Source organism: Python bivittatus, unplaced genomic scaffold (genome assembly GCF_059951505.1).
Source record: "Python bivittatus isolate LINGU-HERP-01145 unplaced genomic scaffold, Pbiv_v1 ctg000700_np1212, whole genome shotgun sequence".
Lineage (NCBI taxonomy): Eukaryota > Metazoa > Chordata > Lepidosauria > Squamata > Pythonidae > Python > Python bivittatus.
In genome coordinates, this window is record NW_028277098.1 from 84,277,424 (window position 1) to 84,291,323 (window position 13,900).

At 36.2% G+C, this 13,900-nt stretch overlaps 1 protein-coding gene across 1 annotated transcript in view; it reads right to left on the reverse strand.

Moving 5' to 3' along the window:
* Positions 1-13,900, reverse strand: part of ZMYND8 (zinc finger MYND-type containing 8) — a 96,621-nt gene that overhangs the window by 82,525 nt on the left and 196 nt on the right. Inside the window, exon 2 of the mRNA XM_007425100.4 lies at positions 11,495-11,560. Within this exon, the coding sequence (XP_007425162.1) occupies positions 11,495-11,502 (8 nt within the window). The 5' untranslated portion in view covers positions 11,503-11,560. The remainder of the gene's footprint in view (positions 1-11,494; positions 11,561-13,900) is intronic.

Here is a 13,900-nt window from a genome sequence, read left to right on the forward strand (position 1 = left end):
GAAACATGTCTTGGCTCTGGGACTGTAATGGCACTGATGGTGGCTGGGCATTCAGCCAAACTGACACACTCAGTCTCTGGAGAGAGGATTTGGTCATATATCAGACAGTAATTTAATAGCAGCAATAGCTAGAGAACAGGCCTCGAGTTCTGATCTTTAAATCAACAAAATGGTTTATTGAACTAAAGTAAAGGATCTCAAGTACTGGCAAAACAGAGTAATTGGGGCTTCTCTCAGGTAACTTGTATTGTTTTGAATGTAAGAAGCATTGCCTCACTATGGTAAACATGTTATTTAAGTATTAATAAAAAGAAAACGCTGGAAGGGATCTTGGAGCTTGATCTTCCTAATCTGGAATTATGTTGCACACTATGTCCCAGATGAATGAAAGGGGAAAGTACCATTTTATTGGAAAAAATGTATGTTGCTGAGAGCAAGCAAATGTTCAAGCTTCAGACTAAAGCAGCTGAAAGAAACCCCTGCTGCAATCAGTGAATGAAGTCTCTTATCCTGTAATAAAAGGCAATTAAAATGCATGGCCTACTGCAGGCTGAGCCAATTGCTTTTCCGGGGTGTGGTTATTTAGGTGGGGAGAGGGGTAAAAGGGAGAGGAAAAACAATGAAATAGGAAGAACCGGAAGGCAGAAATACACAACTAAAGTCAGAGATGTTAATCAGCAGCTGTCTGAAGAAATAAAATAGTGAAAGGTAAAGAGACCACAAAAACAAATTAAAGCCCAAGAGAAACCTACGGATGTAGGAATATATGAAAGAGGCCAAAACCAATCACAACCTCGTAAAGAAACCAGAAACATTTTCAATTGTTCTTTTTAAGGAGAGTTTCAAAGACAACACCTACTACATATCATTAAAATGAGATAACATTTTGTAAAACAACACATGGACAGCCTACAATAGTGTTATGTTGGCACAGTCTGCTCCTGATGCATGGAAACCCACAGCTGAATACAAAATATTCACACTTAGAAATAAAGAATTATTGATTCAGTAATTTGATCAGCTCATAGTCCTCTTACTATAAGAACCAGTCCTGCTTTCTTCATTTCAGCAGTTTAATTTAGGGATATAGAAATAGTCTTTTTTACTGCATTGATTAAGTAGTTTAGAGCACTGCAAATCAGAAATCTCCCCTCCTATAACATTTCTCCTCTGACACAGAAAAATAAAGATCACTCAAGAAATGGCAATTTTGGCTCACATGGCAGAACCATAATTGCTGAGCTACGTTCAGACAGAAAGGAAAGAATTGCACAAAAAACAGAAAACAAACTATGAAAAGAGGAAAAAAGGTTACATAAAAGTCAGCAGTTCAAATATGTTTCTACAGAACAGCCAGAAAATTGCTGCAGATGGTTTACTACACCAGATGGGACACATGAAGAATGTTTCTGGAAAAAGGGAACACAGTATGATCCAATATTGACAAAAAACAGTATTTCAAAACCAATCTGTAAGAGGGAAAAAAAGTTATACTGACAGACAGAAAAAATATATACATTGATATATGCTACCTTCAAGAGATAGTTAATTTGCACAATAAAAAATAGAATAATTTTTAATCATCATGGCAGTTGAAAATAGGTATTTCTTGAAAGATAATATTCTCAAGATATTACAGTGGCTTTCCGAAAGTCTGTATAAAGGAAATCAAAAAGATGATATGAAGAGTATCAGTCTTCTCTGTCTCTAAAATTTTATGTTTTGGTTTAAAATGTCTAAGCGAAGGTAAAGAGATTGGTACAAACATAGAATATAACTGAAATAATAAAAGAATAAATAATGAAAGATACTGTTATCTTTCCAGGCTCAAAAGCAAGACAGTAATAACGAATAAACAAAATAAGAATGCCAAGCAGGCTTCAGCAATGTCAATCATCTTGAGGAATAACAACAGCCTTGTTTGTATATACGCATCAAAAAGGGTATTAATTTATTTATTTACTATTAAATGAATATTTACCACTTTTTCAGTCCCAGAGCAGCTTCCAAATTTTGTAATAAAAAAACTTATTATTTTTAAAAAATGATACAAAAGGAGGGGGAGGAAACAAATTCAGGCACTAATTCTTAGTTATAAAATTCTGGTATTATAGTGTAGTGTTTCTGGAATAAAAGGTGGAGCAAGGTTTCTGAATTTGCTGTCTCTTGCCTATATATAGAACCAAAAACTGCCATTATTTTCTTCCTGGGAGGCAGGAGGCAGGGGACAATACAGCCTTATAACAATGAAGATTTTGTATTTCATTATCTAAATGTTAAACAAGGTTATCCCAACCTAAAACCTTCTTCTAGTAGATCCAAATTCAGCACAAGCGTTAATTTCACAGCTAAATATGAAGATACTTCTTGCATGCCATCTATGTGCGCATAATTCAGTGGTAACTGCAGCAACCTGCAATGATGTCAAGATGTAAATGTCATGATTGTGTACATGAATCCTGACATCTCATACAAGTATGTAAGTTTTGGCATTTGCATGCTAATATTGCCACACATATTTCATCCTTTGCCCCTCTCCTGGACACCCATTATATCATTTGAATGGTGATCAATGGGCTAAATTAATATTCCTATATTGATAACAGAAAAATGAAGCAGCACAAATCACACCTGCACAAAATGCTGCAGTTTTTCCTCACTTGCTATGATAGGATGATCTTCCTTTGGCAATCTGGAGACCACTTAGCAGTTTTGGAGGAATGAAGGACACAATATGTGGAATTATAATGCAAAGTTAATAAAGTTGTGCCATGGACAGGATCAGGATTTTCTATTCTTTTTCAGGGTTTGGTGGACAGGAATCTTTGGATTTATTATTATTACTACTCCTACTACTACATTAAGTTTTAGGCCTGAGAAAACCGGATCACTGGTTTTCACCAACAACGGTTAAAAGAGGATCTAGTGGCTAAAGGCAACAACAACACTTTGAGGTGTTACATGCTGCCTACCCCTTGCCCTTACAGAGCAGCACTTATTCAAATCATCCAGCCTGGAATAAGAGCTGGGAGATGGGGAGCAGCTTCAGGGGATGAAAGTAAAAATACATTAAAAAAAGAATGCCTTTCAAGTTCTGTCCTGCTATATTAGCCAAAACCAGAGGCATCAACTTTGGCTGTGTGTGTGAGATAACAAAGCTACATATATCCTGCTAAGTCAAGATTTTCAAACTATGGTTATTTTAATAAGGTATGGTGACATGAAGTCAGTCATGCTATGGCTTTTCTCCAGAGCGGAGAAGCCATTATCTTTCATATTACACATACACAAATACATGCACGCATGTTCACTCCCAATAATGTTTGCCCTGGAGTAAATCTCTCCCAGATTTTTAATTTACAAACATAAATGAATCTAGAGAATTGTCCAAGTATGCGGAAAGTACTATATAATTTTGGGTGACCATATTTCACTTCTAAATATGTGATAACCAGTAATCACATAAACATACAATTACATCTTGCACAGAGGAAAGCATTAAAAAATATTTCTAGAAAAAAAATCAGATTCACATATGATGATGGGGCAATAAAGGTACAGTCAAAATAGAAACTGAAATTGAACAATGGTTGATTAAGGTATGTATTCAATAGGATATATTTTTCTCCCTTTTTCATGCATCTCATGAAGGGAGCCACAAGTCACAAAATCTTATGCCTTTTAATACATTTTGTTAGTCAGAAAAGATGCTACCAGACTCTTGATTTTTTGCCACTACAAACTAACACAGCTCTCCTCCTACTATGTCTTGATATCACAGCATATTATATATGCAGTAGTGATAATCTCCACATCTCACATCTGAGGCATATGAAGAAGCCTGCCAACCCAGAAAAATGAGTGGTTCAAGATTGTAATGCACTCTTCGATCCATAGTGAAAATGTACTTTTAAAATAGTTTTTGAAAAGTTCTATTTTTAAGTCAGACACTTTCTGTATTAGTTCAGCACTACTTCACAGTAGATTTTCTGTTGGAAAGCCTGGTGCTACTATGCTATCCTTTCTACTTTTAGCTTAAAAGTCCAGCAGAAGGGGCAGGTTGCAGACCCCACCCGTCAAGGAATTTCGATTGGTGGGGTCTAGGCAGAGAGCCTTTTCTGCTGTAGCGCCCGCCCTATGGAACATCTTGCCGCCTGAGGTGCGGTGTGCCCCCTCCCTCATGGCCTTCCGGAAAGAGATCAAATCCTGGCTCTGCCAGAAGGCTTGGGGGCCAGAGGGGGGCCCGCACCTATGGAGATGGCTGGTGGGGTGAGGGGTTGTCCCCCCCCCAGCATCTTACAGGTTTTTTAGGGCCAAATTATAGGAGGTTTTAGGCCATTTTTATATATGTTTTTAACTATTTATAGATTATGTCTATGTCTGGAGAGTTCTGTGTTTTTTCTTTTTTATTATTGTGAGCTGCCCAGAGTCACCCATTGGGGGAGATGGGCGGCATACAAATTTGAAAATAAATAAATAAAATAAAAGAGATGAAGAGGAAATACTTCAAAAAGATATTGAAGTAAGACCTTTCTTATTATTTTCATCCCATTGCAACCAAAAACAAAGCAGCCACCTTCCCATTATGCAAACGTAAAGCCTCCTTTAAATTGAGCTTGATTCTTGGTGACTTCATCAACATATTCTGGAAGTTTTCTCAGCAGCAGTACAGAAGTGGTTTGCCATTGCTTCCAGATTTTTTTTTTTTAACTTCCAAGTCTAGTCTAGAGCTCTGATGTTCCCTGGATGGCTACCATCCAAAGGTTAACCAGGCCTGATCTTTAACTTCCAAGCCTAGCAAGGAAACAATAGAGAGCCAGTGGTTAAGGTACCCGGCTAGAAACCAGGAGACTGTGAGTTCTAGTCCCACCTTAGGCACGAAAGCCGGCTGGATGATTTTGGGCCCGTCACTCTCTCTCAGCTCAACTCACCTCACAGGGTTGTTGTTGTGGGGAAAATAGGAGGAAGGAGAATTAGGTATGTTCGCCACCTTGAGTTATTTATGAAAATAATAAAGGCGGGATAAAAATATATTAAAATTTTCATTGTACTTCAAATCAATTAAAAGCAAATGTGTCATCCTCAAATTCCAATACTAATTCAATCATGCCACCTTCAAATCTCAAATGGACTCCAGCTAATTCATAGACTACTGCACCATTATCTGTCTTACTACAAACTGTAGTAATTCACAGTGCTTATCACAGAACTTCATCAACCTTTGTTATGAGACTAGTTAAACCTCAAGCATCCTACTTTGCTGAGACAATAAACCTGATGCTTTTTCTAAAGGAGTGCTGATATTTCCTTTCTCTCTCTTTCTGCATTATCTAATGATAATTGTGACATTAAGTGTCTCATGTGATTGTACTATATCAGTTTTACTTAGAATTAATTTCTTCCCAATAGCAACCCCATATAGAAACATACATCTTCAAGGAGAATGCTAATTTGGAAGCTTTCTTTCTGATGTAAATATTTAATACAAAGCATGATTTTCAGGTGTGGGTAACTGGCAATTTGAGCAAGCAGATCTAGGTGCTCTCCAGGCATATAGGCCTAACTCCCACAATTTCTTATCTGGTGTGGCCATTGCTGAGAATCTGGGAGCTAAATTCCACATATCCAAAGTATCCTCAGATTAGGAAAGGGTGGTATATATTTTTGATCTTGCTGGGATTGGAAAGGCAATTGAAAATTATATAAATGAATGATTTCATTATTATAAACTTCCATGACAGAACCTTAAATTCCCATGACAAAACCACGTATAGTTGGGACAAGAAGTGTGAAGACAGGCTTGTGTGTACAAGTGTAGAAGTGATGTCAAGATTCTGAGGATTATAACCTTATATTATTATTTTCAAAAGTTGAAAGCTGCTTTGAGAATAAGCAGTGATGAGTGCTACAACTATTTTGCCATTTACACTGACCAGTATTATGTGAATAGATGCAAAACACTGTTACAACAATCTGTGCTTTAATAGTAGACAATCGATAAGTAGACAATAATAGTAAGTAGACAATAAGTAGACAATAATAGACAATACAAAGAGATTGTACAGTGGCAGGATGAAGAAGAATGATTACAAATCAAGAGTCAAATCCTTCCCCTTCCTATTGTTTTTCCTTCACAATCCCGTCCTCCCAATTCCTTTCCTTCAGGGGATGTTGTAAAGGAAAGTAGCAGGCAGAAGTGTTCTATATAGCCTACTGTACTTTAAATTGCCCACATTATGCTTCTTTAAGGTGACACAATCAGCATTTAAAGACATTAATCTGCAGTTGCTAACGCATGTGTAGTTCGCCCATGAGTCAAAGTAAAAAGGGCTCATTTTTAATATTGGCAAAAGAATTTTCTAGGCCTTTCTGCTTGCCATAGTCATGTATCAATGGGTTTTAATTATTTCTTTCATACAATTTATATGCCACCCAGTCATAGACTCTGGTATCATCCTCACTGCAGTTTGCAATATCCAGATGACATAGGAGTTCTGTTAATAGAAAGCTCCTGCTGCCTTTGCTAAAACCAATCAACCTATATTAAGAAGGAACTGTCTCACATACCAAAATGATAGTTATTATCAGATCCCTTATATAAATATAAGAATTTTAGCTTGATTTATATGTTATTCCTTGTAAACACATATACTGCTTTTGACTGTGGATGCCTTGTAGATATAATCTGCAGATTTAGCTCTCCCCAGGTAAAATTAAAAGGCTAGTTCAGAGATGGATTCTCTTTAGGTGAAAAGAAAATGTAATGATGAAATGTTCGGATTATATAATTATTATAGTTGTTGCCCCTCTCCGATGGAAATATTTTTCATCCAGCAGAGATTTTGGTCAGTTCAACAGAGGAGGAAGACATTTTTGGCAGCTACTCCCTCCTCTCTGTAGCCTGCTGAATAGACAGTTGGAAGATCCTTTGAAATACTGTGCCAGGAAAGCCATTTCCAGAGTTCCAACCTGGGAACAAAATATTTTGTATTGTGCTTGTTACTGGTTCTTTGCTGGACTCAGGTTTTGGTCTCTTTGTAGGCACTAACTGCAAAAATGCACTCTCAACTTCTGCATTTTTCTGATCCTGCAAGAAACAACGAAGTAGGCACTTGCTTCAAATTCCCAGTGTTCCTTATAGTGAAATACCAAATTTGTCTTAATGTTTATTCCTTAGAAAATAGCATTAATTGTCAGAAGTAATTTGACTGATTGACCTTTAAAGAAACAGGAGAAAAACATGCTATCCTTTATTTAAGTTTCAGAAGCATGAAAACAATTAATTCACTCTTGCAATTATCTGCTGGTCTAGGATAAGTAATAATTCATTCCAAGTAAAAGCCTGCTAGGCCCATTGATGAAGCCACCTGTAGAGTATGTATGTATGTATGTTAGGTAGTGGGCTATAATCTTTATAATCTTTTACATGTCTATACAGGCAGAATTATTTCAGCTCTAAATTTAGAATAACTTTTGAAATCACAAACATAGCAACAAAATCCATGTTTCTATTTCTTTCAAACCCTATCCAGAGTCATTGGATGGGGCTGAGGTACAGTTCTGGTAAGTAAGTAAATAAATAAATGAATATTCTTCTTCTCTCCCACCCAATGTTTAATGAGTGTTAATGTTGCAGATAAAATCAAATTAACCTTTACCTATCCTGAAAATAAACACTTTCAGTACTGAAAACTTTTATTTGGAAATAAGTATCACTCTGATCAATTAAATATTATTTCCAAGTAAGCAAACTCAGAGCCACCCATTGGGGGAGATGGGTGGCATACAAGTTTGATAATAAATAAATAAAATTAAAAAATGCCGTCTGTCTAAGACAAGCTATGAATCTACATGTTCACTCTTGCGTATGATGGGCCTTTAGAATGCATTATAGGTAGTAATTAAATTTCAATTAAATTCTAGCTTAAGCCACTTCTACCATACAGACATATATACCAATATAAAGCCATTAGATGGTTGTTATTTATGCGTCACCTTCTGTTTTTATGCTGGAGTATTTCAGCCATGGAACTAAGCAGGCATAAATATGAGGATGAGAAGAATATCAGAGTTTTAACACTTGCTTCTGCTTCCTCCCTTTATTTTAATAGAAATATAGCACCCTCTAGTGTTTCTTCAGTTTAGATTCAAGGAAAAGTTTAATTAAATAGCAGCAAGGGCAATTTAATGGATTTATCCATGGAATAACATTTGAAACAGGCTTCTGTAGCCTGCTTAAAGAAAATTTGTGTTCTGTAGAGAATAGCTAAAGAGAAAGCCATCTACAAGCCCAATACAAATGATGCAATGTATACCCTACTTCTAGAAAGGGTGAGCTATTTTGAAGTGCAGCAGTTAGGTTTGGCACCCATTAGAAAGAGATCACTGGATGCTTATTGACATTTGTAATATTTGCACTTATTTACAAATATTCAAGATCAGCAAAGTGGGAGTCACAGCTAAAATATGCTAAAAAGACAATCAAAGGTATTGGTCCAGTATCAGATCCCTAAAGAGAAATCCAGATTACCCCATCACACTCTTATCAGAATATAAAGCTTCCTTATCGTCAGACTTGACCTCTGACAGTCCCATCAATATATTCATATAGTTTGCCTGGCAACAATATAGAAGTGTTTCCCGTGCCTTTTTTCCCAGGGTATTTTTTCAACCTAAGCCTAGCCTAAATAAAACATGCAAAATTCCAACTGTCTCAAATTCTAACTGACATTTTCCTTTAACATGGAGGATAGGAAGGGGAAGATCTGTCTCCTTTTCTGAAAACTTTCTTTTGGTCTCTGTTCAAAACATTCTTAATGTAATCCTGGATACTTACACTTAATTCCTATGGCAACGTATCACCAGTAATTTACAAAACAAAGAATGTACAGGCACCAGTAGTGGCTAGTAGTTACATTAGCCAATAACTCTTGTGTTGTCAATCTTCCAAGATACATACTGTATGTAAGAAGGGATTGTTGCAATGCAATTATTTGAAAGATTTCACTGCTAGATACTGTGTCTCTTCTGCTTATGTTTTCAGCTGAAATTCTTTGCAACTTAAAACTGAATAGCTATTGTTTAATCACATGATAGGAATGTATAATATTGAATAAAGAAGCGGGGACCCATTTCATTTCAGTCTTGGTAGGCCTTTTTTACATTTCCGATTTGATTGTAAGTTCATATATTCCATCCATATGTACTAAATGGAGAACCAACCCCATGAGACTGTTACATTTCATGAGGTGCTGTTTCTTTTCTCATTTTTTAAAGTCTGGATTTAAATTATCTGACTAGTCCAAAAACAAATATTCCTGACACCTCTTGAGAGTTTCTTCTTGCAAGGTACCTACGTACATTTTCAAGGTAAGGTGTGAGGGAGTATACCTTTCCTTTGCTTTAAGACTATTGTAATTAATTTCATATCTTATTTAAGTCCCTTATTTATGAGTTTTGGATTTATAATCACATCATAAACAGTAAATGCTGTGGTTGCCATTGACTCAGCAGGAACAGAATACTTGCTGTAATGAAGGTAGTTTTCAGGTTAAGATAGAATTAATAAAAATAAGAGAAAGAATGTAATCCTAACATTGCCATTGTTACTGGCAATGGAGCCCAATACAATTCAGTGCAACTGGTTTCTAAGAAAGTGTTTTCAGGATGCCTATGTAACAAGCTGGCCTAATTATATGGTTTGCTGAAGACCTCATAATTCTTATTATGTGTTTTACAAAATTGTGAGAGTTACAACTTAAAAATTAGTCATATACACAATAACTGCCTTTAAAAAAACCTGAACTACACTGATGTGGCTATTAAGTCGTTTTTTTATATCCAAGTACCAATCTTACATCAATTTTCTATTTCTTTACTGAATTATTAAAACCTATAAAACATATGAATCTGCTGATGCAAAGATTCAGAGTTACCCAAGATGCTAAACTGGTGACAACTTCTGTTATGCAAATTTCATATTTATAGAGGCTGAATGCTTTCAAGAAAATTACTTGGTTAAGTAGTTATGGCTTCAGGGGTTTAAAATTGCCACGCTATTATTAGCTCCTGAGATTTTTAATAGCAGTTTGATATGCAGACATTAACAAATGATGATGGGCATTGTTAAGCTAAGAAAAGCTTCACCTCCCAATCTCTAAAGGTCAGGAACTGGCAACTGATGGCACTACAGATAGTCCTGGAATCCCCTTCCCAAGACTCCTTAATTAAAATTCAGAGCCAAGATATCAAATAACTGTAGTATTATTTTGTATTATGTTTTGGTTGGAAATTAACGTCTGTTAAGTCTTCAAATCAAGTAATGCACCTTTAAAACATAAGAATCTTTTCCCCAAAAAGATCACAACAATTAAGAGTGGAAAGAACCGAGTTCTACTCCATCCTCAAATACAACTTTGGGCCTGACATTCCGTCTCAGCCCAACCTACCTCACAGGATTGTTGTTTTAGGAGAAAACAGGAATAGGGAGTGCTATGTAAGTCACCCTGAGCTCCTGAATGAAATGCAGGCTATGACTCACATAAAGAAAGAAAAAAATAGCTCTGTAGTTGGAACTAGTTAGTACTTGCATGTGAGATCACTAGGAAATGCCAGGGCTCTAGATTAGATTGGGCAGGAGGCAATGGTAATCTACTTTGCTGTCAAGAATACTGATGTCAAGAAAACACAAGGATATATCAATCTGTTGTTGTCCAGTTGTTAAGTCGTGTCCGACTCTTTGTGACCCCATGAACCATATCGCGCCAGGCCTTCCTGTCCTTCACTGCCACCCTGAGTTTGCTCAGTTTCATGCTCATTGCTTCAGTGATGCTATCTAACCATCTCATCCTCTGCCGTCTCCTTCTCCTTTTGCCTTCCATCTTTCCCAGCATCAGGGTCTTTTCCAAAGAGTCCTCTCTTCGCATTAGGAGACCCAAGTATCTGAACTTGAGCTTCATTATCAATCCTTCCAATGTAATCAACAGGAATTCAGCCTGACTTGTATTACTCCTCTCAACAAATTATGAAGCAAAATATGGTGCAAATTGAGCTAAACATCTGGTCTCAAACTGTCACTATACCACCCTATATAATTCTTAACCAAAACAGCAGCCACAAAGCTACCAGATCTGACTTGCAAAAATCCAGACAACTACTAGACAATAGCAAGTGCAAGAAAAAAAATATTTTATGCTATCTAGTAATCATCTTGTTTTTTTAACAGCCCAGATTCAGTAATCCTACTAAAAGGCATTAAATCAAACTGCAAACTGTGAAAAGCATTAAAACAAGCCAATCTTTCTCCTCAGTCGGCACTTTAGCCCTTCAGCAATCTACTTTTGTGAGTTTGGGTATCAAACCTTATTATCTTTATTTATACCAATTTTGCAGTTAATGTAAATTTCTGGATTCACAGTTGGAGACTGAACTCTTCAGACATTTTTATACCAACTTTACTATCTTAGCTCTGGTATTTTAGGGTTGTGTTACTTACCCCATCATGACAAGCAAGTTCTATAATTTTCTTTTCGTCTGGAAGGCAGTCCAGATAAGTATGGTTCTAGATACAGAAAAAGTAAAATCAACAAAACTCAACTAATGTTTCTTTATAGTCTTACGTGCTAACATTCAAATAGGTGAAACTACTGGTGTAGAGACAAAATGGAACCATTAGGACAGAAGATAATCATATGATATGTCCCTTTGCAGTAAAGATAAAAAGCAGAATAAATGGCATATAATTTCTTCTGTATCTTCATAGATTTCATTCATTTCCTTTTGTTTATACTGTAACTAATTTAAAAAACCAAAGCAAGAGTAAAGAATCTTGTTTATTTGTCCCACTTAAACTGCTGAATGCCTCCCCAAAAGGTGCAACCTCTTCTTTTCCCACATTGAGATGAATTTGCAAGATGCTTATCTTCTAGATTTTTTAAAAAAATAGAATTTCTTATTAAATGTTGATCTACTTATGGGTTCATGGATGAATTAATCATCCTTAAATTGGCTCTACTTACATTGAAAGCTATGCTTTTCTTTCAGTTATCTTCACTTTAGAAAATACCAAAGAATGCACTTGTAGTTGTGTAAGGTATGAACTCAAAGTAGAATGAACCCAAAATTCAGCACTGCCATGAGTTAATCAGATGCCCCAGTCCACTTACTCTCTCAGCTTTCTGTTCTTAGTCTGAGAAAGAGATAATGGCCTATATATCTAGCATACATAGAAGCATTCTTAGTATATGTAGAACAGGCATAAACGTAACGGGATCAGTGTGCAACACAATAAAGAGATACCCAAAAAGGCTGCAAAGTGTATTTACTGTACTCACTTGGGGTGAGTTCCAAGTTGTTAGTTTTTATGTACAGGGTTTGTTGTTTAGATTTGATTTTTAATGGATTATTTATTTTAACTATTTATGGGGGATTTTTAATTGTTGATAGGGTTTCTGATTTTCACTGTGAGCCACCCGGAGTCACCCGTTGGGGGGAGATGGGCAGCATACAAATTTAATAATAAATAAATAAAATAAATAAATAAAGTTTATTTTTGGATAGACTCATATAGATTTGCAGCGTACACTGCAATTCTGTACTATATTCATCTGCCCGTTAACTGATTTTTCCCCAATCAGTTTTTTCCCTTTAGGAACTGGTAAGCTACTTCAGATGAAATATTGGAATAATCTACTACCATATTCTACTTATAAAAGATTACTGAGACAATATATTACTTTCAAGCATTTTGAATGTTCTAGAGTACTTGGTACAGTAACCAAATATCATCTACCATTCTAAGGCAACATGTCCCCAGCTCTTCAAGACAAGTCTCTATTATTTCCCACACTCACTACCTTAGATCATTGTTTGCTTTAATATCCACAGAATTGAGCCTGGGATCTTCTCCAAGGAATCTTGGAAGGAGCTAGCAGACAGCAAGCAAAGAAGGCATTAGAGACCAGCTCCTTATATATTACCCTCTTTCCCTCCATTTGGCCTAAGAGAAGATCCTGGTCACATTTTTACCATTAATGTACTGGTTTTACTCCATTATTGTACTGGTTTTATTATTGTAATTTTATAATCCTACTTTGACAGTGCATTTCCCATCTTTATAGGTTAAAAAAAAATCTGTGCAGAAGCCAGCCCTGAAAAAGTTCCTCAAATCAGGCTCAACTCCTTGTGATTGTATCCTTACAGTTTTCTTGGCATTACAGTAAACTTTATTCTTTAATTGCAAACTCATTAGCTGTGGTTTCATGGTAATGTTACCCATGGTTTACAGAATTTACTCATTTGGCTGGTGTATTAAACAACGAATCATAAACTAACTATAGAGAACATATTTGCATAAGACTAAAGGCAATCCGTTATTAAAGCATTTATGAATAAATCAATTAGAAACCTTATTTCAAACTATACATGTAATATTTGGGGGGGGGAATCCAGACTTATATCAAATTAGCATTTGATTTTAAATATAAATAGGACCTTAAACCCGCCTCTGAGTAGCAGTGATTTTCTTAGTTTGCAAGCAAATCTCTTCCCACTGCCAACTCAAGATATGTGTATTTTTAATTCCCTCTGTCCGCTAGATATGCCTATTCTCTCCCCTCCCCAAAAGCAAAGTCCATGCTTTGTTACTACATTAAGGATTCGCCGTCTTAACTGGAGTCAGGTGAATTTTTTCAAAAATAAATGAAGGGTTCCCTCCGATACGCTTTTTGCTTCGATCCAGGAGGCACATTCACTTGCGTTTAACTTAATCGCCTCTTAAATAGCCTAATTATTTCGGTTCACACGATGCTGAACCATAAAGGAACTGCACGGGCACGATTAACCCAATATGCCAGACTAAAATGGGATTGACTTGTTTGGAGTTCAGGGTGTCGTGCGAACA